Source organism: Microcebus murinus, chromosome 22 (assembly GCF_040939455.1).
Source record: "Microcebus murinus isolate Inina chromosome 22, M.murinus_Inina_mat1.0, whole genome shotgun sequence".
In the NCBI taxonomy this organism is placed as follows: Eukaryota; Metazoa; Chordata; class Mammalia; order Primates; family Cheirogaleidae; genus Microcebus; species Microcebus murinus.
Genome location: NC_134125.1, coordinates 11,804,829 through 11,828,141, shown reverse-complemented (window position 1 = coordinate 11,828,141; position 23,313 = coordinate 11,804,829). Strand labels below are relative to the sequence as shown.

General features: G+C 57.8%; 1 protein-coding gene across 2 annotated transcripts in view; it reads left to right on the top strand.

Moving 5' to 3' along the window:
• The window catches only part of TESC (tescalcin), a 40,565-nt gene that overhangs the window by 12,562 nt on the left and 4,690 nt on the right, over positions 1-23,313 (top strand). Inside the window, exons 2-6 of one of the 2 annotated variants that reach the window (XR_012914251.1) lie at positions 5,875-5,944; positions 17,223-17,303; positions 21,037-21,176; positions 22,182-22,248; positions 22,339-22,446. Coding sequence is in view for 1 of the 2 variants with exons in the window: in XM_012756654.3 (XP_012612108.2) it covers positions 5,875-5,944; positions 17,223-17,303; positions 21,037-21,176; positions 22,182-22,243; positions 22,339-22,446 (461 nt within the window). In the remaining variant the exon portion in view is untranslated. The remainder of the gene's footprint in view (positions 1-5,874; positions 5,945-17,222; positions 17,304-21,036; positions 21,177-22,181; positions 22,249-22,338; positions 22,447-23,313) is intronic. The other variant, XM_012756654.3, reaches the window with a different exon arrangement.

Sequence of the window (23,313 nt, the reverse complement as noted above, 5' to 3'; positions counted from 1 at the left end):
GTGCGTCTGGCTTCTTTCACTCCACGTGATGCTTTCAAAACTCGTCTGCACTGTATCATCTATCAGTACTTGGTTCCTTTTCTGGTTTTTTTTTTTGGAGCCAATGTTCTGTTGTATGGATGTGCCACGTTTTGTTTATCCATCTGTTAGCTGATGGACACTTGGGTTGTTTCCACCTTTTGACTCTTAGGAGTAGGGTTGCTGCTATAGGCACCAGGGAGGGGCCTCGGCCCCCCAAACTGTTTGCAGAACAGTCACTGGCATGGGGCATATTGATTAATAGGAGAAAAGGCGGATACGTTTATTTGACCATGTATGTGGGCAGGGCCCCCCTCTGGAATGGGGGTCTTGTGCCCTACAGCCGGACAAGGTAGGTCAGATAATTTCCTAATGGTTCACATTTACACGGGATCACTTTAGGTTTTATGGCTGGCTTTTTGGGGTTCTGATTTCTGTGACCCACACTGGGGAAGAAGGATTCTGGTTTCTGGGGTTAGCCTGGGGGACAGTGGGGCTGGGAGACGTGAGGACAGAAGGTCAGAGAAATACTTGAGGCCTTCATCTTGAGGCACTTTTGCTGAGCCCCAATACTACGTCTGTTGGTTTATTGGTTTTTACGTGGGTGTGCGTTTTCATTTACCTTGGGACTTATACTCTGCATTGGAATTGCTGGGTCACGTGGTAAATCTACGTTGAACTTATTAAGTGACAACCAAACTGTTTCCACGGTGGCTGTGCTATTTTTCGTCCCCTCCCCCCAAGAGGGGGAGCGTTCCAGTTCCTCCACGCCCTCACCAACACTTGCTGCCGTCATTTCCTTTATCATTAAAGTTGTCAAGGTGAAATAAATTTAACTTAAATAAAATGATACAAGTAATCTGTTAACTGCAGAAAATTTAAGGGACAGATAATCAAAAACAAGGATCAGGGGTAGGGGGAGAAGGGGGAAGTATTCTATTATTCTACCATCTGCAGACAACTCACTACTATTTTGTCATGTACCCTTTCCTGGTTTTTTTCCATGCACACACACATATATTAATATGAAGTTTCACAGGTAAATGAGATCTCATAGCCTGTTGGATTTTTTTGCCTCTAATGGCATGCCACGAACATTTTTCTATGTCCCACAATATTTTTGAAATACATTTTGAGGCTGCAGAGTAGTGTGGTAGTTTGACTTCAGGATTGTATCAGGATGAATTTGACCCAGGATTAATTTGGCTCAGCATTTTCCACAATTGTCTTCCTCTTCTAAACGGGCAACAGTGGTTACTCCTACCTGTTCATAGCATCGGCTGCTAGGGATCGAGTTCTAGTTCAAAATACAATACACCAGCGTGGTCGGCACAAATTCAGTGTGAGCCTCATGGTGCTTAAAGTCTCTAGTAGCTGTATAGGTGACAGAATTCTAAGTTTTCTAGTAGGCACATTAAGAAAAGTGAAGACAGTGAAATTAATATTAGTAGTGTATTTTGTTTAGCCTGTTATATTTAAAATACTGTCATTTCGCCTTATAATCAGTATAACAAAATTGAGACCATGCACTGTTTTTTTGTTTTTTTTTTTTGTGTGTGTGTGTGCTAAGTCTAGGAAAGCCGGTGTCTGTTTTCTACTTGGGCACACGGCAGTTTGGACTCCCCGCCTCTCGAGGGCCTAGCCAGCCGGGTGTGGCTACCGTACGGGACTTCTTTTATGCTGAAGCTTTTGATAGAAAGTGACAGGTCACCCCCACTCCCAAAAGGTTGGGCCAGTTGAACTCCCACCGGCCGCACGGGAGGGTACGCCTTTCCCTCCGGTTGAAATGTAAAACCAAAAATAATGAGGTTGCGCTGCCAGGAGCTGAAGCCTGTCTCGGCCCGTTGTCCCCATGGCAACTGTGACCCGGCAGGGCCCTGGAGAAAGGCTCAGAGGTGAGACTTGAGGAAGGGTAGAGGTTCCCTTCCAAGAGCCCTGGAGGGAATGACAGAGGGGCCTTCCCTGGGCCTTGGGAGCGTGGGGTGTGCAGGCAGGTGTCCCCCAGGTGCTCCTGGGACAGACCCCTCGGGGGCCCAAGGCCAGCCCAGGGGGGACCGATGTGGACGGCAGCTCTCCCGAGTTCTGAACCAGCTGGAGGACCCACCAAGGCAGGTCTGGGGTGTTTTGAAAGTCGGTTCATGAGGCTTCAGAAGTCATTCTTTCTCCCAGTTGTGGTGGCAGAGCCCTTGGGATTTGGGGACCTCGAGCTGGGAGGTTGTCTTCCTAATCCTCTGCTTGCAGGCCGGCAGGACAGAGGGGGTGCGCCTGCATTTTGAGTGCAATCAGCTGGAAACTCTTCACTAGATAAACCTGGTCTAGGGTGACGGACACCCCAATTCCTAGGTGTGGGACATCGGGGAGTCTCAGCATTCCCGGCTCTAGAATAGAGTGGGGGTGGGGGGGTGGGATCAAACCTGCGGTGAGAGGGTTATGTGAGCCCAGGCTCAGCAGCAGCAGCGCTGAGCACAGAGACCAAGACACAGTAGGTGCTGGGCCAGTGTCTGCCCTGGTTGTCGTGACTACGCATGTAACTTATTTAAATGGCTTTCTTAAGATGTAATTCACACACCGTGAAATTTACTTAAAGTGTACGCCACAGATTTTAGCATCATCACAGGGTTGCGCAGCTATCGGTACAATCTAATCTAATGAGGACAGTTTTTGTCATCCCCAGAGAGAAACCGGGTACCCGTTAGCCGGGACTCCCCATTCTCATGCCCCAAGCTCTCCGCTGCCCAGCCCACTGGGCTGCCGTCTGTCCCTGTGGATTTATCTCTCTGATCGCGCCCCGTAAACGGGATCTCACAACGTGCCACCTTCGTGGCTCTCCCTGGCCAAGATGCTGAACTCGTCTTTGCTAGCAGTGCTCAGGTGCACGTTGTTTACTTGTCATTTCCAGTCACTATTGCTCATCAGATGCAGTGTGCTTTTGGGGTTAGGGCAAGGAACTGCCTGTGATCGCACAAAGGGGGAGGCAGTGGAAAAATAAACAAACAATAAAACCCACAAAACAGAACCACACGCTTTTTCTGCCTGACAAACTGAGATCAGATTGTGGGTCGGCCTCGTTGAAGGTCGGTGACCTTGAGCGAGCTATGTCCACGCCCCCTCTGAGCCTCAGTTTGTTCTGTTAAATGGGAGTAGTGCATCCCTCGTAGGGTCATAGGAAGGATTAAAGAAGGTGTCCCCGGGACACGACACACAGCCAATGAATGACTCATTAATATCCATAAATACTTATGGGATCCTCAGCTGTCCAGATGGGACCATGTTGTGTGCTGAAACATGTTATTAATATCATATGACTAACATGTACACACACACATCATATATTAGGGAACAATTGGAAAATACAGATGAATCAAAAGCAAAACAGTCTTTAATCCCAGTATCGAGACCTAAGAGCTCTTAATGCTATCATAGTAAAAAAATTTTAAAAAGTATAAATTATAAAAAAAAAAATCCCAGTATTGAGCTGCCAGATAATTGCTATGATTATTTATTTCAGGGGAAGTAATTCTAGGATTTTTTGTTACTTATATACATTTGTGTATATTTACGTATTTTCCCTAGCATGGGTTCATGCTGTTTTTGTAGCAAGCTATTTTTGGACAACATTGTACATGGAATGCATTACCACGTCAAATTCGCAACTATCATTTTTAACGGCAGTATGTTTTTTTTTTTTAACTTGGCTAAACATACCATAAAGTATTTGGCCAATCTGCTTTTGATAGTCACTTAGGCAGAGTCTGATTTTAAGCTATTTTAAAGAATCCAAAGTGAACACATTTATGTATTCATCTTTTTGTACCTGTGGGTCTTTTTTTCTTAGGATAAATTTCTACCAAGTGGAATTAGATTTTTTTTTTGAGTGAGTTTTTTATTGTGATATAACACACATCTAGAAAAACGTGTCACTCACAAGCATATATACAGCTCCTTACAGTTTCTAAGACCACAGCTATGTAACCTGGCTCCAGATCTAGAACATTCTCGGCACCCAGAGGCCCCCGTCATGCCCCATTCAAATCACTGTTCCCTTCCTAAGGGCATCCACTATCTTGACCTCGTAGGTGAGTTTTTCCTGTTTTTGTGTTTTGTGGAAATAGAATATTAAAGTATGTTTTCCTCCACATCTGGCCTCTTTTGCTCAATGTTGTAAGTGTTGTCCATTTTCATTGCTGTATACTATTCTGTTGTTTGACTATACCACACTTTAGCATTTTATTCTGCCATTGGTGAGCATGTGGGGAGTTTCCAGTTTAGGGTGATCTCAGATAGTCCCACCATGAACATCCTTGGATGCATGCTTGAGGGAGCAGGCATGCACTTTTTGGGGTGCATACCTGCATGTGGGATTGTTGGGCCACGCAGTAAGCCAGTGTCCTTGCTCGCCTACCTGTGATATCAATGGCCCTGTTTTCCTCCACAAGGGTAGAAATTGTCCCAAGTAGCTAACTAACCTTTGAGTGTTGTTGTCTACATCTGTAATGTGGGGACACACCCCCCCCCATGGTGTGAGGCAGATGAGCTAAGCAGTGGCCACGTGCCCCGCGGCATGTTGCCAGCCCTGGGTCCGGGTTGGCAGGCCTAATTAGCTTCCAAGGATGCTTGAGAATTCTGAGCCGCCGATTCTTGAAGCAATCACAGCTTGAGCCTGAGGTCAAAACACAATGAGCAGGAAGTGCAGTGTCTAGTTGGCCCCAGAAAATAGCTGCCTGTGTAAGAAGAGGAGAAAAGTGCTTGCAGGGTGAGAGAATGCCGGGATCGTTGTGGCGGGAGGTGACAGCTGCCCACCCAGCGCGGCCCTGCTTTGGAAAGGTTTGCCTCAACTGGATACAGTTCCAGGAACCAGGCCCGTAGGCCTTGACCGCCAAGGTGCTCTGGGCAGATAGGTGGGAAGGGCTGGCTTTGGAGTTGGACCCACTGGGAACCGCGCCCCAGCTCTGCCTCTGCCCGGGTGATCCGAAGGGCTCTCTGAGCTGCAGCTTGCAAATTATAAAGCTGACATAGCCGTACCCACCACTTACCGGCTTGTCTTGAGGATGGAATGAGAAATGCGTGCAGGTGTCGAATGTGCTGCGATTCATCAGATGAGCTCTCGGGCGTGGGTGGAACCCTGATAAAGCCCGGAACCCAGAGGGTCCGGTCTCGGAGGCGGCTCTGTCGCAGAAACATGGCCCGAGAGTGAACATAATAGTAATAAAACTTCCGTACTTAGGTGCTCCAAACCTGTCAGGGGAATCCAAAGACGCTACCCACAGCAACAATGATCAAAACTCCATCTCTTCACTCTACAAGATTCTTCATATCTTTCTCCCTACAGGTCCCCCCGAATCACTTCCAACAGCAGCCTGAGCCCCCCTCTCCCCTTTCCCACTCGTCTCTCAGTCTGAGACTATACGAAGCCCTTTTCTCAGCTAGGAAAAGCCCACTGCAGGGGTGGGAGGTGGGAGGGGAGGAAGTCAGGTGGGTGACACGGTTGCTCACCACTGGGTCCGGGAAGGACAAAGGCTGGTTCGGGACTGCCCTGTCCCAGGAGCTGTCATTAGTAACAGCAGTTTGCTGACGATTAAGGGAGTCGGAACCCATAGCCCCAGAGCTGCGTAACTGCTAAGAATGGGAAATCCTTTTTTTTTTTTTTCCCTGCTTCATCTAGCGTTTGATTTTTGCCACGGTGGGAGATGCTGTGTGAGTAGGTGCAGCCGGGGGGGCTGGGGCAGACCCCCCTTGGATATCCCCGAGTTCAGTATTCACTGATGTTTTTCTCTCCCTCTTTTTTTTCTTTTTCTTTATTTTATTTTATTTATAGCAGTGTTATTCACAATAGCTCTCTCTCTTTCTTGTTGTCAGTCTCGTCGGATCAGATCGAGCAGCTTCACCGGAGGTTTAAGCAGCTGAGTGGAGACCAGCCCACCATTCGGTAAGATCCGCGGCCGGGCGTGGGTGCTGGGCGGGTCCGGGGCCCTTGGGGACACAGCGTGCTATTTATTTCTCTCCCCGAGTGCTGGGTGGCTCTGGAAGATCCCCTGTGTTGTCCCGTTTCCTGAAGTAGTTTCGGTGCTTCTGGTCTGAGTCAAAAAGTCCCCAAACAGGAGGGACAGAGCCACTTCTGTTTCTTTTGAGATCAGAAAATTCTAAGTTATAACTAGAGTGGCGGCCAGGGCAGAGAGGAAGAACTATCCGGCCACCCCCAGCCCTGCCCTGACTTGCTCAGATGGAATGTGCTCCTGGACTCGAGCTTCGCAATCCCAGACACACGTCGAGGACCCGCTAAATACCAGGATGGTGCCAACTGCTTGTCGCACAAAGAGGGGTCAGTCCTGGTGGCACAGCCCGACTCGGGGGCTCAGGTGTCATGATCAGACTCTGCTTCCTCAGGCTTAGTTCCAGGAACGATGGGGGCGGCAGCGTCAAAGTTCTGTCCAGGAAAGTTGGCGTTCTGCATAGTATTTTGATCGTTAATGTTTCAGGCACCGTCTAGGTTACTTTTGTACGAGGAGGAATGACTGGAGCGGGTGTCCTGTCTTAGATGGTGGCTGAGTTATCTAGAGCCAGGTTAGTGACAGGTCCTCGTCAGTGAGTTGATCCTTACAAAAGTGGTGAGGAAGCTGCAAGTTGAAACCATAGCGAGCAGACAGAAGCTTCCAGGGAACAGATTTCTACCGCAAATTCTCTAACAGATGTAGTTTCTTAAAATAAACATTCAAGGTCTCAGGGTTACAGTTGTTGGAACTTTAAAACAAACCTTTTAATAGTCCCGGAAAACTTCCTCCTCCTTCAGAGACAGACTTAAATTTCTCCCAGGTTCCATGGAAACTGGCGTGTAAGAATCTGCTTTCTCTGGTCCGTCTAAACAAAGGCATATTGTTAATCCAGTGCATTGTGTTCTCAAGGCCTCCATTTCAACAAGCTCAGATGCTGATGGCCTCACGGTTCTTGTGGTCCCTGGGCTCAATTTAATTGTATGCAAGGCAGACTTAAAAAACACAGTTAGGGTTTAGGCCTTTAATTGTACATTTCCTACCCCCTCCCCCAGCCCAGGGGAAAGTTGTCTGGCTTCTCATTGGCTCTGATGGGGTCATGTGCCCGAGTCTGAGCCAATCCCTGTGGCCAGGGGCAGGAAATGCAAATTGTCCCCCGAGCAGTGAGGGTGTGGGGCCCCAGGTCAGCTTCCCCCGGGGGCAGGGATGGAGGCTGGGTGGCTTCCCCAGGGCGCGCGGTGGAGGATGCAGCGCTATTGGAGGCCCCCCACTTTTAGGCTCTGATCTGTGAGCCCCCGGCTTACTGCCTAGCGCCCCATCCTAGGTCCTGGGAAGAGTCCTGGAATAGCGCCCCCTACCAATCGCTTTCCGGCCGGAGTGTGTGCAAGTCATCTGGGAATCTTGCTGCAGCGCAGGTGTTGCTCCCACAGGTCCTGGGGGGGGGGGGGGGCTGAGACCACGTTTCTTGCATTTCCAAGTGCTGTGGTCGCTCAGCACCGTGGACAGCACACAGTGGGTCTTCTGTGGTTGCTTGGGCGGAGGCGCCCCCGCCCCCCTGCAGGCACTGAGCATGGGCAGCCTCTCATGGCTGATGGCTGATGATGTGGGGTTCCTTCTTCCCACGCTGGCCATGCCTTCCCACCCCGAGCCGTCTTCCTCCCTCCTGCACCCCGGGACCACCATATGCATCGCTCTTGTCACAGCTGTCCGTGCACAAGCTCTGAGCAATGAAGTCTGCCTGGCAGGGTGGTTCGGAGGATCCAGGGAGTGGCCTCTGCTCAAGAGCCCTCAGTAGCTCCCAAGTACCATCCGGGTCTCTTTATGTGGGACCCACAAAGGTCTGCAGAGGCTGGCCTCTGCTTTGCCTAGGACAACCTCCTCCAAGACACTTCTCCTGCCCTGGAGCCCACACGGCGGCCTCCTGGGTGTGCCCCTTCCAGCACTCCCAGCACAGAATTGCAGCCCCCCTCCCCCGCCCCTCCCCCAGCAGACTCTGGCTTCTTGGGGGGCAGGACCCGATCCGTCTTCCTCCTTGGCCCGACTGCTGGGTCCAGGGCTTGCAACACAGTAGCTGCTCTGGGAGCAGTCGAATGAATGAGTGAATGAGGGAATGAATGAAGCAATGAGAGAGCAAAGGAATGAAGAACGAGTGTGACGACTAGACTACGGGTCTTTCTGACCTGCAGAGCGTGGCACACAGGAGACCTGTTGTGACGAACGGTACTTCCCGCCAGGTTTCCGTGCTCCGGGGAGAAGAATCTAGCCGGGGACCTGGCGCGTAGCAACTGTTGCCTGTCGCTGAGCCTGTTTTACGTGCTGCGCAGCAGAAACACGTTGTTTCAGTCTCACAAAACCCCAAAGGGAGTCGTGGTGGGAGCACCCGCTCTCCCCATTTTACAGATGGGGAAGTCGGGGCACCTGGCCACGCAGCTCCTGGAGAGCCTGCGGTCAGGAAGCCGGGGGCGCTGCCTTGGCTCGCAAGTGATCTCCGAGGACCCAGGACCTCAGTCTCCCTGCTTTGTCGTTGGGGCGTGAGGGAGGCGTGTTTGTAATTCCCATCACCGCTGCCCTGGCCCCAGAGCTTTGGAGCAGCCCGAGTATCATCGTGTCTTATGCAAACAGGCCTCCGTGCAGGGCCTCCTCCCAGCCTCCGGAACTGCTTCGCCTAACCCTAATCCCCACTCCAGGCCTAGAGAAAGGGGCATCCGGCAGCTCCTTAATGTTCCTATGGGATTTCCTGCCTGTCTGCCCCAGAGCGGGCGTGGTTTGGGATCTGGTCCCTAGGGCTGTCCCCTTTCTCTCGGGGTTATCTGAGGGACCCCAGGCCGTCCCTTCAACCTCTCCACCGCCAGGCACACCCCTGGGACGCTGTCCTGCAGGCCCGGGGCTTGCTGGGCTCTCTGAGCATGGAAAGGGGTTGCTCTCTCGTGGGGACGTTCCTCCCTGTGAGAAAGGCTTTGACTGGGGCTCCCCAGTGGAGGCCCCTCGCACCCCGGTCCAATCTGTCGGGGGCTGTGTCGGGGGGGTGCAGCTCCCTTGTCCCCTCCCTCGCAGACACCCAAGGTGCCCACGAACTTACTGGTGTCCCGCAAGAAGGCTTGTGAGTACCTCGAGTGCAGAAGGGCCCTTAAGAGTGATCACTGCAAACCGCAGGCTTTGTTTGTATAGAGGCGCATAGGATTAATAAATTGCATTTAAAAGCTTAAAGAAGAATTGGGTTTCTGAATTTGCAGCTCTAATAAACTAGATATAGCTTGAGCCCTCACCATGCAGATGTCCCTCCCTGTCCCCAGAAGCTCTCCTTCCAGTAGACGAGACCCTGCAGAGGTAAACCTGCTAAAAGCTCATCATTTCTGATACTGGAGAAAATACAGTCAGTGGCGTCTTGCATTTCTTTGCTCTCCCTAGTTGGGCCTCTGTGAAGTGGTGAGTGTCCTAAATGGCAGTTTTTAACTTCCTGCTGGCACCCCTGCAGGCCCGCAGACACCCAGAAATAGATGTTATGGAGTCCTGCGGACACCGCGGTGCAGGTCATTCGGAGACTTGATTAGATAGAGCCACATTAGAAAGTATTTTTAGATCCATCAAGCCATCGGACGTGGAGCGATTCCTGGGATGGGCGCGACCACAGACAGGCCCGGGGAAGATGCAAGGGCGCCGTGGCCGGGGTTAGCGCCACCAAAGTGCGGAGCCGCGCCCCGATTGGCCAGACGTTGGGGCATCGGCAGGATGTCCCGAGCCTGGGTCATGTTTTCCTTGCCCTCCCTTCGTCCCCTTGGAAGTTAGCACGGGGGCGTGTGTGTGTGTGAACAGAAGCCCCGGCCACCATCGGCTGAGTGCTGACAGGTTTCGGGCACCGGTCTCGATGCTCCCTTGCGTGGTCTCAGGAACCCCTAGAGGGTCGCACCCTTCATCCCTATATTACAGGTTAAGAAACTGAGGCTGAAAAAGCAGTTCCGATCTCACAAGTAGGGCCGGGGTTCAAAAGCAAAGCTGGTTGTTACAAGAGCCGTAGCCCCCAGACTGTTGCGATGATGTTTGTCCCCCCCAGAGTGAAGTCCCCTTTTGACCCAGCCACTTTGCTTTTCACCTGTCGGAAACGTGAAGACGTTTGTCGGAAGCCCTGTGCTGGCAACGGGAAGTCGCCGAGGCCCTGCCCGGCTCCTCGGGCCTGACGCTGTCGTCTGCGCCTGCCCGGTCCCCAGAGTTAGCTGGTCCTCCCCGTCACGCTTGGGCTGAGAGGGTGCCCGTTCATTCAAAAGGGAAAATCCGCAGCGGCCTATAGGGCTGCCCAGAAGGGATGGTCGCTCGAGGCAGCCAGGGCTCTCCCGTCTGTCCAGGGCAGGGTGCGGGGGCAGATGAGAGGAAGAGGCCCCCGAGGAGTGCGTGTGGTGTGACAGCGGGTCCCCGAGGTGTCCCCGAAGCGGGAAGCAGCTTTCCGAGTGGCCTTGTGCGTACGGCGTGTTCACGAGGTCCTCTCCCCCGATAGGGTCCTTGATTACAAAGGGGCAGGTGTCCGGCCTGTCCTGCGGGCTGAGGACTCCGTGGTGAGAAGGTGACACTGTCCCTCCCTCCTGGGGCTTCCACGCTGGCCTGTGAGGGTGAGTCGCAGCCAGAGGGGGAAGGAGCAGCGAGCGAGCGAGTTCTCTGTCCCGAGAAATCTGAGAAGCGAAGGGGGTGACGGTGTGCCTTCTGGGACCCGAGGGGGGAGAAGGGCCGGGGACATGGGGGGAGGCCTGGGGAAGCTGCGCTGAGGCAGAGGCCCAATGGCGAGAAGAGGGGAGGGGGCTCCGGCGGGGTCAGCCTGGCTGCTGAAGGTCAGAGGACAGCTGGCGAGTTGGGGACCCGCCGGCCTCCCTTTTGACAAACAGGACAGTCCTTGAGCCCAGACCTGGGACAGGCCGGGAGGCGTTTGATCCCAGTTTATTGCCCCATAAAGGTCAGTTTCTGGCTTATTTTCCTTCCTCCGCCCCTACCTGCCCCCGGGTGCGCACTGGGTTGGTTGGACCTGCTTGGCTGAAGGTGGCTCAGTGCAGGTGACAGCTGTGGGGGCTGGCTGGGCTGCGGTCCAGGGTGGGGGCAGATCGCTGCTGTCCGCGGCCAGTGGTCCAGCTGCAGTGACCTCCAGGATGGCAGAGTTGCCCACTCGGGCTCCAGGAGCACACACCTCCCTCCCCTCCTCCCAGGGAGCCTGCGCCCCCCGGGGGGGGTGTTAAAATGTCCCCCTTGAGCCCCGAAAGGCTCTCATAGTGCCAGACTGCGCTAAGCCTGGTGACGTTTAATCACCCCCACACACCCATGGGTGGCGGCAATAACGATCCCATTTTATAGGCCAGCACATGAGGCCCAGAGAGGCAGAGTGACTGAGCCATAGTCACACAGCTGGTGGGGGCGGGGGGCCTGAACGCCAGCGCCGGGGTCCCTGCGCCGGCTCTAACTGCCCCGTGCACTTCCTCACTCGCCACTTCCTTCCTTCTGGTCGTGCGATCTTTCTTTAAAAGCAGAAACGCCGGTCTGAGCGAGGGCGAGACCCCATCTAGAAAAAACAGAAAAACTAGCCGGGCTGGTAGTGCGCCTGTAGTCCCAGCTGCTCGGGGACAGGCAGGAGTTTGAGGCTGCAGTGAACTGTGATGACGCCACTGACTCCACCCAGGACGACAGAGCGAGTCTCTGTCCCCCCAAAAGAGGGAACTAGACGGCTGTTCTTGGGCGCCGGCTCCCGCCCAGGCCCCGGCCGAGAAGCCCCACTGGGGACGGAGGAAGAGGACAGGATGGGTGACCAGCCCACAAGGGAGGGACAAGACTAAAAAAAGAGCCAGCACCGAGGGCCACACTGGGTTCTTCCTCAGGCCTCGTGATGTGGTTTCCGGTGGCTTCTGAGGCCCAGGCCGACTGCAGGGTTGTCTCTGTGGGCCCTGAGCTTGCCGGGCGCCCCCCGCCCCACCGTGGGCCTACAGACCCCAAGCTTAGAACTCGGGCCGGAGCTCCCACTCCCAGCTCTGTGCGGCCCCGCAGGGCTGCCTGCCCAGCTCCCCGCGCCCCCGCCCTGCGCTCACTGTTCAGCATTTGGTGTTTGCCACGTTGGGGAAACTGAGGCCCATGGGGACCCTTGAAGGCAGAAACCACATCTCGTCTATCGCGTGTCTTCCCAGGCAGTGCCAGCTACTCAAAGTGCGGTCCCTGGGCTGGCGGCATCCACGTGGTCGCCTGGGAGCGTGTCAGAGACTCGGGTCTCTCCGGCCCCAGCCCTGCTGAGCCCGAGCCTGCCTCGATCGCACCGGGACGCCCGGGGGTCCCTGTGCGTGTGAATGTTGGAGAGCTGCTGGCCTCTTACTTGCTGAATGTTCCGGAGTGCCCAGGGTTGTCCAGATGCACCAGGCGGTTCTCCCATCCCCAGGTCTTTGCACAAGAGACTCTGGCGAGAAAGCCCAGGTCCCTCAGCCCCTGGCAGGTGCCACTTCTTCGGAAGCCGGGGCAGTGTCACCGAGACCGTTCCTCCTGGGCAAGCGCCTTCTCGCCCCTGTCCCTGCCCCTCGCCGGGCCCCTGCTTCTCCCTGGCACTTGGCGTTTGCTTATTGCGGTGGAGTGACTCGGACACAAGCGTTCGGGCACCTTCCGTGTGCCAGGCGCCGTTGTAGGTGCCGCAGAGGTGGACGAGACAGGTACGACCCCCCCGGGGCCCTGGTCGGGAGCCGGAAGCGGCAGTGCTGGGTACATCGCAGAGAACGGGGGATGGGGCGGTGGGAGTGTGAATGGGGTGTCAGGAAAGGCCACGTGGGAAAAGCGACGTTTGAGCAGGGACCTGAAGGAGGGAGGTTCTCCAGCCCGTGGGACATTTGACGCTGTCTGGAGACGTGTTGGTTGTCACAGCGGGGGTGGGGGAGCCACCGGCGCCCAGTGGGCAGAGGCCCCAAGACAGCCGTCCAGCCCGAGCGCCCCCAGAGCCGAGGCTGAGACATGCTGCGTTAGGGAAGGAGCGTTCTAGAAAGGAGGAACAGCATGTGCGAGAGCCCTGAGGCAGGGAACGGCAAGAATGTCCACGTGACCTGGGCAGAAGGAACAGGGGAGACTGAGGCAGCAGGGGCCCGGCCGTGCAGGGCCTGCAGGACACAGAGCGGCCTCGGAGACTCTGACTCCCGCTGGTGGGGCTGGGACGTGTCGAGCGGAGAAGTGACACTTGCATGGCATCTTCCTGTCGGCGCCATGAGCCTGGGTCCGGGACAGCCGGGGAGGAGGCCGTTGGGGCGCCCAGGGGAGAGTCGATGGCGGGCTGGGGATTTGGGAGGCATGGAGGGAGGAGGGGAGGGAAGTGGCGAGTCCTGGGCTGGTTCTGGGTGGGCGGCGCCCACGCGAGTCGGGGGTTCAGGGGACAGGGATGGGTGTGGGGTCACAGCGCAGGTCTGTGTTTCATTTCAAGGACAACAGGACGCCCTTGCCGTGGCCCGCTCGCTCCTGGTGGGGAAGGGAGGGTGGCAGGTGCAGGGACCGTCCCTGAGAACACACAGCCAGACCTCGCGCTCACCGGCTGCCGCTCCCAGGCCTGGCGCGTCACCTCTCTGCCTCAGTTTCCTCATCTTTAAAATGAGGATAAGTACCTACCTATGGAGTTGTCGTGAGCCCTTACCAGTGATGAAAAGCTCTCGGACACCTTGCACGCCTGTGTTAGTAGGTTAGCTGCTGTTACTACGACTGTTGCTGCTGCCATCGTTGACGTTATTTTGAAATTCGGGCTCACTGTGCGTCTGGCCGTTTGCTAATAAGTACCTTACGTGGACTCGTTTCTCTCTCTCACCCCGAGATGCCACCTGGATATTCCCACGTTCCCCACTTGCATGCTGGGCCCGCAGCCCCTACCCCCGTGAGACCCTGCGCCGTGCTCTTTGACACGGGAAGCTCAGGTCTGCGCCCATCTCACAGATGGAGACTGAGGCTCTGGGAGTCGGTGCCCGTGGTGGGGGGGAGGGGAGGTCCCCGTGGGGACGGAGCCCGGGCAGCTGGGCTTCCAGGGCATCTGCTGGGAGTCGGGGCCAGTACCCGGGGGACCGACCCGGTCCCCACCGTCCAGTCCCGCAGGTCGGTGGGAAAAGATGTCTCTTGCGTGGGATTAATTTGTTCTCTGGACACCCGGGGCAGGCTCTCGAGGCGGTTTCTTCCTCCCTCACTCCCTCGAGGGACGTTGGCCTCTGCTCTTCCCTGTCGGCCCCCGGCTGCAGGGTCTGGACGCCTGGCACAGGCTCCGGATGGGCCAGAGGGGCAGCGAAGCCCATGGCCTGTGGCCACCTTCCCTTTGTCTCTAAACTGTTCGACAGCCCCGTGGGGCTCCTGTTTCCAGGGGCAGACCGAGGCCAGAGGGGCAGAGTCACTTGTCTCGGGTGGCAGGACAGGGGGGAAGCCAAGTCTGAGTCCAGAGGCTGTGCCCACCCCACAGATGAGAACACCGAGGCCCAGGAGGGCTTAGCAGGAGCCAAGTCCCCTCCAGCCAGTGCAGGCCAGATCTCCGCCTGGGCTCTGGGCTTTGCAAGCAGACCCCGGGCAGCCGAGGAGCCGGGGCAGCAGGGCGTCGGGGCTGCGCTCTGCCCACTTCCAGGCCGACTCCCACACCCGGCTGGGTGAGCCTGGGCGGGTCACCGAACCTCTCTGGGCTGACCCTTCCGTGTCAGGGACGGCAGGGGCCCTGGTAGGGTGTTACCCGGGGAAACAAGATTGCACGGGCCTCGTCATTTGCACGGCTATTATGAGCTGTTACCGTCATCTGAGAGTGGTTTGTAGAGTCGGGTCGTCTCCCCTGGTAACCTCGGCTCATCTGGGGCTCCGGTCTCTGTTCTGTCTCCTCCTGTGGCCGCTAATGAGAAGTGTGGGGGGAGGGGGGGACAGTGGCTGTGACGTGTAGAAAAGCGTGCATGTCACATGGGGAGGGACTTTCTTCCTGGCTGTCCCCCTCCCCAAGTGTGCTTAACCGTCATCCTGACTTCCAGCTGCATCTCTTTGTCTTGGTACCGTTTTTTTCTTTTTTTTCCTTTCTTTTTTTTTTTTTTTTTTGAGACAGAGTCTCACTCTGTCACCCCATCTAGACTGCAGTGGCGTTATCACAGCTCACTGCAACTTCCACCTCCTGGGCTCAGCGATCCTCCTGCCTCAGCCTCCCCAGTAGCTGGGACTACAGGTGTGCACCACCATGCCCGGCTGATGTGTCTATTTTCAGTAGAGACGGGGTCTCACTCTTGCTCAAGCTGGTCTCGAACTCATGACCTCAAGTGATCCTCCTGCCTCAGCCTCCCAGAGTGCTAGGGTTACAGGTGTGAGTCACCACACCTGACCTGTGTCGGCAATTTTCGTTCTTTATATAAACGGAGTCACAGTGCGGTGGTCCTTTTCTGTTTTGTTTAACAGACTAATTAGAAAATTTTAACAGTGCTTTGGGGATGTAATTCACATATTATCCAGTTCGCTCACTTAAAGCGTGTGGTCCATTTTGGAACCCCACAGAAGGACACCCCACACCAGAGCCGTCACCCGTGTCCCCAGCCCCTGGAAACCACAGCTCTACTCGCTGTCTCCGTGGGTCTCTGTCTCCAGGTGGCCTGCGTGTCTGGCTTCTGTCACTCAGCACGCTGTGTTCCAGGTTGGTCCGTGCCGTGGCATGGATCGGAGCGTCATTCCTTTTTATGGCCAAAAACATACTGCATTATTTTTTTACGGCCAAGAAACGCCCCATCGCTCTGGGCCGGCCGTCCCGAGGGTCCTTTCTTCGGGACTGGGTGCCTGTGAATCCGGAACGGCGGCGTGCCCTGAGTGTGGCCGGACTCGGGGCAGGAGGCCGCCGACGGGGGCGGGAGAACACACAGGGACCCGGGGACAGGGCCGCGTCCTGCTTATGCCTGTCGGGGCCTCAGCCTGCCCATCTGTAGGGTGGGGGCAGGACGGGCCGGCCAGGTGTCTATGGAACCTTCCAGCCGGAACCTGTTGAGTCCTCCGTGCACGTGGCTCCTGCCCCTCCCAGCACGCGCCTGCCGTGGTTCTGACTGTCCCCACCCGGGACAGTCTCATTCCTGGTGGCTGACGTCCTTGCACCCCTGGACGTGCCTCCTTGGTTCCCGGCATCACCAGCCGTTGCCCTGGTGAGTCCCTTCCAAGGCCACCGGCCACGGCGGTCCGTGGAGCAGAGCAAAACGTGAGCAGGGAACAGAGCGCGTGGTGTGGCCACCTGCGGCAGGTGGGGGAGCAGGGCGGGGGCCGGGGGACGGCCCAGGACCCAGCAGCACCTGTGCCAGCTGCAGGGCGTCCCTGTCCCAACGTCCCCCGCCCCTGCCCCAAGCCAGGAGCTGTTTTTAATCTAACAGCTTTACTGAAATTCACATACCACACAACCGACCCACCAAAACGTACAATTTAGTGTGTTTTGCAGAGTTCTGCATCCAGCACCACAGACAACTTTAGGACATTTTCATCACCCCAAAAAGAAACTGGCACCCTCAGCCAGCACCCCCGGTCCCCCCCCCCGCCCCCAGCCCCTGACAGCCACGGCCTGCCTCCGTGCCAGGCTTTACCTAGTTCGCAGAAACCGAATCGTGTGCTATGGGACCGTCTGCAGCTGGTGGCTTCATTCAGCACAGTGTGTTCAGGGGTCACCTGTGCTGTGGCAGGTGGCAGTACCGCGGTCCTTCTCACAGCCAGAGAATGTTCCACTGGCCGTACCACGTTGTATCTGTCCCGTTACCGGTTGACGTTTGAGCGTTCCTGCCTTACGGCCGTCGTGAGAACACACTGCTACATAGGGAACGTGTGTGCGGGTTTTCACACGCCTGGGAGCGCACTTGCTGGGTGATAGAGGCATGCTTGGCCTTTGAGGACCTGCCAGACCGTGTCCCCGCGCTCTAGGCCAGCACCAGGGTGGCCCATGCAGAGCTTCCCCGCTGGGATCGAGCCCCCAGGCCGGGGCGCGGGTCCCGCATGTGGGCGTTTTCCTGCACGTGGACGTCTGCCACGTGTCCTGGATTCTCCAAAGTACCTTGACCCTCCAAGTCCTCCCCGCTGTCGCCGGGCTCAAGGTCAGAGGAGGGGACGGCTGACTAGGGCGCGTCCCAGCCCTGTCTGACGCCCCACGGGGTCCCGTGAGCCCGGTGGAGGCTCAAAAGTGCAGCTGGATACCTGGTGAAAACGCCGGCTGACGTCTCTCTGTTCTTTCTTTTCTCGGTGTTTCTCCTCCTCGGAAACCAGCAAGGAGAACTTCAACAACGTCCCCGACCTGGAGCTCAACCCGATCCGATCCAAAATCGTTCGTGCCTTCTTTGACAACAGGTGGGCTCTTCTCCCTGACCGGGGGCGGCAGGCGCCTTGTCCCGAGTGACTTCGCACAGTACTGACGTGCGCAGGACAGTCCTTACGCTGATGCACATAAGAGGGGCCGGGCCGGGCGGGCGCATGGGGCTGGGGCCAGGCAGTCATGGATGCGTAGCGGGGTGACTTTGGGCGACTCCCTCGAGCACTCTGGGCTGCTGTGTTAGTCATCTGGGGCTGCGTGGCAAGTGGCCCCCAGTATTACTTTAAAACAGCAAACGTTTATTATCCCACCCCTTTGCGTCCAGGGGTCCAGCTGCAGCGGAGCTGGGCGGGAGGTTCTCGGGCTCAGCTCTGGCGGGCTGCAGCCGGGGTGACAGCTGGGGCTGAGGTGGCCCCTCAAGGCTCATGCTTCCAGGCTCGCTCCTGTGGCTGGTGGCATCTTCTGGGCCTCTCCACAGAGCTGCTAGAGGCACGGCAGCTGCGTCCTCCAGACCCTAGGTGTCCAAACAGAACCGGGAGTGGGAGGGACCCAAGGTGGAAGCCACCATCTTTTTGTAACCAAACCTTGGAGGTGCTGCCTCGTCCCTTTTGCTGTGTCTCCTCATTAGGAGTGAGTCATTCAGGCCGGGCGCGGTGGCTCATGCCTGTAGTCCCAGCACTTTAGGAGGCTGAGGATGGGGGATCACTTGAGGCCAGGAGTTCGAGACCAGCCTGAGCAAGAGTGAGACCCCCTCTCTACTAAAAATAGAAAACTTAGCCGGGCGTGGTGGCGCGTGCCTGTAGTCCCAGCTACTCGGGAGGCTGAGGCAGGAGGATTGCTTGAGCCCAGGAGTTTGAGGTTGCTGTGAGCTAGGCTGACGACACTGCACTCTAGTCTGGACAACAGAGTGAGTCCCTGTCGTCAAAACAAAGAAGTGAGTCACTAGGTCACCCCACTGTTGACAAGGAGGCAGCGCAGGAGTGTGACCAGGGCTGGTGCGTCCCAGCAGTCCTGGGGAAACTGAGGTGGGGGATGAAATGGCCGTGGTGACAGTACCAGCCACCCTGCCTCCCTGGGCGGGATGGAGCGTGGTCGAGTTGAGCAGGGACGGAAGGGGCTCTCGGGGTGGCGGAGGGGGTCCACAGGGACAGGTGCTTGTCCAGACACAGGATCGATGCGTTTCGTGGGGTTTGACTTTAACAAAACCTGACCCGGGTCTCTTGGCTGTCTCCTGTGGGACCTGGGACTCTGACTCGGGCCATCCGCCCTGGGCGGACCCGGGACTTCGGGTTCAGCTCTCGGGGGGATCCAGGCGTCTGCTGTGCTGGCCTCCACGAGCGGCCGCTCTCGAGGGGACAGGGTGTGGGCAAAGGGGCCCGAGGCTCTTTGGGAGCAGGTCTGGGGGTATCTTGAGCGGGGTCCGTGCCTGCCCCCGGGGCCCTCCCTTACAGGGTAACTGGCAGGTTAAGGGAGTGGAAGGTTTACTGTGAACCAGGCATTGCAAAAAGAACAAAAGCTGCCTGTCGTCCGCTGGGTCGCAGCTTGGGGTGCGGCACCCGACTCCCAGCCTCCCATCCCAGCCTGGGGGCCTGTTTGAGACCTGGGAGTGGACAGCAGGTGTGCCTGGCTCCAGGCGCTTTGTCCGGGCGTCCCAGGGGCCCGCGGAGGGAGAGAGACCCTCCTCCCTGCATCGGGTCCTGCTGCTGAAGCTGCCCAGGTGTCGACCTTCCTTGACAAGGACACGTGTGTGCCCTGCCTTCCCTGGGGGCTATCACATCCCCCCCCCTGCTAATCTCAGTCCCCCTGCTGCAGCCTCAGCCACTCGGGAAGGACACGTGAACTGACCGCAGTGACAAGTGCCTCTGGAGGAGCCTGATAAGCCCGGGGCTATTTTTATGCTCTGCAAACTTGGGCCGTGCCACTGAGGCAGGAAGTGTGACGCAGGTCTGTTGGGAGGGGCGGCAGGAGCTTTGCAGGACAGAAGGGCAAAGGGGACGCCAGGACTGGGCTTCCCGGGTCTGGGGAGGGATCTGTGTCGCCCCGCGGATTGGGAGGCTCCCGATCCACCTTCCCTAATCCACATTGGGGCTCCACCTCTTCCTGGAAAATCTCCCGGAAGGGGGCAATCTACAAACTGTGAAGTGCGGTGGACACCGCCGACGGTATTTATCGAAAGGGCGTGGACGGACCGCCAAAGAGAGAATTGCAAACAGTCCTTCATGCCGGGACCCAAGTAGAATGTCCAGGCACGGGCCGTTGACTCAGATCGTCCCGGGAGGCCCACAGTTTGGGGCCTCGGCACCTGCAGCCACCAGACCGTCACGGTCAAAGTCGGTCAGTGGTGAGGGTGTGGTGACGGTGAGTCGGGAGCTGGTACTTGGAGCGACCTGCAAGGTGTCTTCTCAACAGCTGCGTGTCCCTGCCGGGACCGAGCCGATGGCGTGTCGGCCCACTGGGCCCCCGCTCTGCGTGGGACCGAGCCGGGCGTGGGGCTCACCGGCGTGGCCCACGCTCCCTGCGCCCGCCTGGAACACGAGCCCTTTCTTGCCCCCCACCCCCGCCCCCAGAAAGCACATTGAGAGGGACAACCTCAAATCTGCCCCGATTTATTACAAAACTTTCAGTTATCAACAGACTTTGCACTTGGGCGGTCAGCAAAGCACTCGGCTGCTTACAGCCAATCGCTGGGCTGAAATTTGGAAGCGCTGATGGAGCAGGGCTTGACCGATGTTTTCTGTAGAAAAGCAAGAGAGTAAATGTCTCTGGGCTGCTTCTCAGGCCACGTGGTCGCCGCTGCAGCTTCAGTACTCGCCGCCGTAGCACGAAAGCAGACAGTGAGCACGCGTGGCTGCTTCCAGTGTGCCAATAAAACTTTATGAACACTGAAATTCCAATTTCATGTAATTTTCACTTGTGAAATACTATTGGGGGTGCTAACAGTTTTCAATCATTTAAAAATGTGAACTCTTACCTGGGCACGATGGCTCACGCCTGTAATCCTAGCAGTCTGGGAGGCTGAGGCGGGAGGATTGCTCGAAGTCAGGAGTTCAAGACCAGCCTGAGCAAGAGTGAGACCCTGTCTCTACTAAAAAATATAAATTATCTGGCCAACTAAAAATATATAAAAAATAAAATTAGCCGGGCATGGTGGCGCATGCCTGTAGTCCCAGCTACTCGGGAGGCTGAGGCAGGAGGATCGCTTGAGCCCAGGAGTTGGAGGCTGCTGTGAGCTAGGTTAACGCCACGGCACTCTGGCCCAGGCAACAGAGTGAGACTCTTTCTCAAAAAACAAAACAAAAAAAAATTAAAACAAAGATGTGAGCTCTTAGAGTTCATGGGTTGTGCAGAAATAGGTGACAGGCCGTACTGGCCCATGGGCCGCAGGTGCCAGCCCCTGAGCTAAAGGAAGGATCGAGTTTGGGTGCTTTGGGTGAGTTATTGGGTTGCTTAGTACCTCAGTTTCCCCATATGTGAGTGCTCACCTGTGTGCACCATGACACACCCTCCGTCCCCGTCCGAACCCGCCGTTATGCAATGTCTGTCTCCTCCCAACCCCCCGTCCCCTACGGTGAGCTCCGTGAGGGCGGGGCTGGGTGGGCTAAGCCCGTGGGACCCCAGAGTCCCGCAGAGCGGGTTCTCGGGGAACCGGACTTGGGGGGGGCGGCCGTCGCGGCGAAGCCTGTGCCCCGCAGGGCCGAGTGCTTGGGAGCTGCTGGCGGGGGGCGGGCCGGTTCCGATCCGCCTCCGACACGCTCCTCCTCGCTCCCCTAGGAACCTGCGCAAGGGTCCCAGCGGCCTGGCGGACGAGATCAACTTCGAGGACTTCCTGACCATCATGTCCTACTTCCGGCCCATCGACCCCACCTTGGGGGAGGAGCAGGTGGAGCTGTACCGGAAGGAGAAGCTGAGATGTGCGTGTCCCGGGTCCCCTGGGGGCAGGAGGCTGGCCGTGCATTGGGGGGGGTTGGCAGGGGGTGGCAGGTGCCAGCCCGCACCCCACTCGAGGCTTCCGTCCCCCTCGGACGTGCCGCAGCAGCGTGCGGCTTCCTGAGACTAGGAGGGGCCCGAGGGTGGATGTGGGGGGACGAGGCCCTTGGTCCCATCGGACCCGGGTTCCAGCCCAGCCCTCCCGCCTGGCTGCGACACCAGGAACATGGAAGTGTCGGTTACGGCTCGAGAGGTCGCACAGACCCTGGGCGCACAGGGGCGCGTGCAGGGCTGGGGGGCAGCCGGGCAGCCGGTCCGAGGCCCTGGTTTCCCGCCCTGCTCCTGCGAGCCCCGACAGCCGTCTGGGAAGGGGCTTGGTCTCCCGGGGCGGCGTGAGGATGAGAGGGAAAGCGGGCTGGTCGGTGCTCGACACATGCCACGGCAGAGTGTTGGGACGGCTCCGGCCCCCGGGGTCACGTCCCCTCTGGCTCTCGGGGTCACGTCCCCTCTGGCTCTCGGGGTCACGTCCCCTTTGGCTCCCGGCCACCGCATGCCGGCAGGACATCAGTAGGTGTGAAGGAGCCCGAGGAGACGCTAACGCCAGGCCGGGCCGTGGGCGTTCAGTCCGTGAGCTGTACCTGCCGAGGTGGTGGCCCCCACCGGGGCTGTCGGGAGTGACACGGTGGAGTAGCGCCCGTTTGGCTGGCTGTTAAAGGAGCCGGCCACTTCCGCGCTCACGGGGCGCCAAGCCCTCGCTCCACCCGCTCTAGCTCCCAGCCCCTGCAAGACCGTGGGGTGAACAGGGCTGTGACTCCCATTTCAGAGGTGGGGAAACTGAGGCTCAGAAGTCGGGTCACTCGTGTAAGGTCAGGCCCCGAGGCCATGGCCTGGAGGTTTCGCTGTGGGTGTCTCTCGCTCGGTTCGGCGTAGGTTTCGGGGTGGAGGAGCAGGGCCTGGCCCCGCCTGACCGGCCCTGTCCCCGCGCCCAGTCCTGTTCCACATGTACGACTCGGACAGCGACGGCCGCATCACGCTGGAGGAGTATCGAAATGTAAAGTATGCTCCTCCGCCCCGCCCTGGGCTGCTGGCGCCTCCCGCCCGCGACCTTGACGGCCCGAGGTCACCCTTTGTCTCTGCCCGCGCCAGGTGGTGGAGGAGCTGCTCTCGGGGAACCCCCACATCGAGAAGGACTCCGCGCGCTCCATCGCCGACGGGGCCATGATGGAGGCGGCCAGCGTGTGCGTGGGGCAGATGGTGAGTCCCCCACGCGGGCGGGGCCGGGGGTCCTGCCCACCGTCCTCACGGCGGCCTGCGAGCTCAGAAGCCTCCCCGGCTCCTCCTGTCCCCCGAGACCCTGGGCCCCGGCCCCGAGAGCCGGGTGACGCCGGAAGCGGGGTTCGAGGCCGCTGGGCTTTGGGGTCCAGGAGCCCCACTGAGCAGCCCCGGCCCCATCGTCTCTCACGGGCAGCAGCTGGCACCCGGCCGGGCCTGCTCGGAGGACAGCGCAGGCGCCGCATAATTAGCCCGCCTCCTACCCAGGGACTCGAGTCCGCGTGTGGCCCTGGGGCCAGGATCAGCAGGGAGTTCTGGGCTGGGGGAAGCCCCTGTCTGAGGTCTGGCCGAGGGACCGAGGTGGGGGCGGCATGTAAATGAGGCAGGAAGAGAGAAGCTTGGTCCCTTCTTGTACATCGTTTCGTAAATTTTTAGCTTCAATTTTATAGGTGGGGAAACCGAGGCACAGAGAATATATAAAGAATTTTCTGGACCTCGTGATCTTTCCTGTGCTGGCTGGTCTCCCTCTTGTACGGATGGGTGCAGCCCTGCCAGGCCCCCACCCAGCGACTCTAAGCCCTGGGGACCACTCAGGTGGGCAGGTGACCATCTGGGTGTCAGCTTTGTTCCCAGAGAGGTTGGCCCTCTGCCGCGCTCACCTCTCCGCGCCTGTGCGTTTAAAGTGGCAGCGCCTCTGGACACCTGCGTGGCTTGGTGTTCACCGCAGCCGGGTGGAGGGGGGTTTTCGTGCCTGATCCCGCTGTCTGTGCCCCAAGCCTGTGATTGGGGGACTTGAGGCCACCGGCCCAGGCCTGCGCCCCGGGTGGGGTCTGCGGTCGTGCCCTGGGC